The 2,116-nt window shown below is 45.3% G+C and overlaps 1 protein-coding gene across 1 annotated transcript in view; it reads left to right on the top strand.

The window, feature by feature from the left end:
* The window catches only part of STXBP1 (syntaxin binding protein 1), a 27,139-nt gene extending 25,646 nt beyond the window's left edge, over positions 1-1,493 (top strand). The window contains exon 18 of the mRNA XM_014523408.2: positions 1,367-1,493. Coding sequence (XP_014378894.1) covers positions 1,367-1,476 — 110 coding nt within the window. The 3' untranslated portion in view covers positions 1,477-1,493. The remainder of the gene's footprint in view (positions 1-1,366) is intronic.
* Positions 1,494-2,116: the final 623 nt, after the last annotated feature.

Below are 2,116 nucleotides of genomic sequence, written 5' to 3'. Positions count from 1 at the left end.
AAAGTGGAGTTGATGGAATAGGATGAAAATAGAAGTTTTCTTCTTGATTCTTGAAGTGATCAGTTTGGTTCTGTAACACCTGGATAATCAGAAAATACATGCCTCTCCGCATATTTTTCTCCCTCCCAAGGGCAAATTCTTGGTGGTGCTGTGATATGGGAGGTGCAGAATGTGTTGATGTGGCAGGGGCAGAACTGATATCCTGCTGGTCATCAAAGAATGATGAGCCAGACGCACACAATGGGGACACAACTGGCTACTGCATGATTCTGACGTAGAGGGACCTGGCCTTTTCCTTGCTACTGGTCAAGACGGAAGTGCTTTATGGGTGCTCTGTATCTATCAGTATGGCGTGGGAAGAGCTATGGGTTAAGGCGGGGATGTTGGCAGAGCAGTACGGTAGAAACTACAGCTGGTTCTGGAGAGTGCTTCTAGATGCTCGTGTTCCTGAATCTTAAAGTTGTTCATGCTGACTTCACTTGCTGGGCTAGTGCTGTGAGCTCTGCTGAATCTACTTGTGATTACATCATTAATACACTACTGCTCAGCTTGACAAGGACAACACTTAGGCCAGTGCCACCACCCCAGTGGATCCTCTCTAACTGGTACCTCATCTGCTCACTGGATTTTTTCCCACTGGAACACACAATTCCTTCCCTCCGAACCCCCCTCCCTCCACCCACCCTTGCCCCTTACCTCTAACCCTCTCTTTCCCACCATCCTGTTCATCTTGTCAACCATTTCTCAGTGCTGTTTTGTGTACTGGATAACGTAAATGTTCTCACCATATTTTAATATCTAATGTTAATGTGCACTCTGGTCTATGACTCAATAATTGTTGCATGTATGTTTAATGTTCACTGTGGATGATGAGCATCTCAGACACTTTCTGGGTGGCAGCAGTCTACCTCAGGGCCTCCTGGCTAAGAAGGGTTACGACTGAAGAACAGCGGGTGGACTGGACTTCTCTCATGACCCGATACAGTGTCCATTAGAGGCAATGGGATAATTCCCATTGACTTCAGTGGGCATTGCATTGGGTCTGCAGTACAGGCTTGGGGTCTAGTCTGGTTTGTAGATGTAGGAATCTGATGCAAAGTGTGTGGGAGGAGGTGGATGATAGGCTGTTCACAGAAACACTGTGGAGGCCCAGTGGTGACTGAATAAGCCCAGCTTCTGATCTTAAGTGTTTCTGCACGCAGCACTGATCACCCGGTCATTCGTTCATCCTCATCTCTCTCTGTCTCTCTCAGTGGCTTTCTCACACATCCTCACCTGCTGTGTATTATGACTATTAGGCCTAAGTTGGCATGCTCCTTTAATTTATTTCTGTTTAAGAAGTCAGCCCACCTCTGTTCTCTCACAGGTTCTACTCACATTCTTACTCCCACCAAATTTCTCATGGACCTGAGGCACCCCGACTTCAGGGACTCCACTAGGGTATCTTTTGAGGATCAGGCTCCAGCAATGGAGTGAGAGCCAAAGAAACAAAGTAAAAGCAGCTTACTAAAGAAAAGAAACTCTTCCACTCTGAAGGGTTTTCTTTGATTCTTCCGTTATTATGTCCTTTGATATTATTTTTTTTCCTTTTTATTCTGTTTTTGGTTCTTTGATGAGAAAATGCTTGCGGTTCTTACTACCAATTTGAAAATGTGTCCAGTGCTGCCTCCATTAACCCTCTATCATGAAACTCTTTTGGGCAAAACTTGTCAGCGTCCTCATGCCATTAGTTACCCATTATGTAGTCATAGAGATGCAGGGGGAAACGGTTTGGTGTTTTCAACCTGACTGGAGAGCTGCTTGCCTTTAAAGGCATCTGAGTGGGAAAAGAGCTTGAGATGGTGATTTGAAGGCCTGAAAAGCATATCTGTGGATTTGATGCTTTATGTTGGGTCCAGAGAGCATAAATGTGGATTTGCAGCATGAGAGGAGCAAATTGTAGCTAGAACAAGAATGTCCCTGATTTGGGCTCCATGTAAAGCAAGGTCATGGCTTGTGATGAACCTGGATTTCCTAGTGACAGGGTCTGTACAACCTCGTGCTAACGTGCAACACTGCTGTACAGTAGTACAGTGTTCACTATCCTAAGTGAAATAAATGTTCCCAGTTCTCTTTC

This window comes from Alligator sinensis, unplaced genomic scaffold (assembly GCF_000455745.1).
Source record: "Alligator sinensis unplaced genomic scaffold, ASM45574v1 scaffold323_1, whole genome shotgun sequence".
Lineage (NCBI taxonomy): Eukaryota > Metazoa > Chordata > Crocodylia > Alligatoridae > Alligator > Alligator sinensis.
This window is presented reverse-complemented; position numbering and strand designations above follow the sequence as displayed.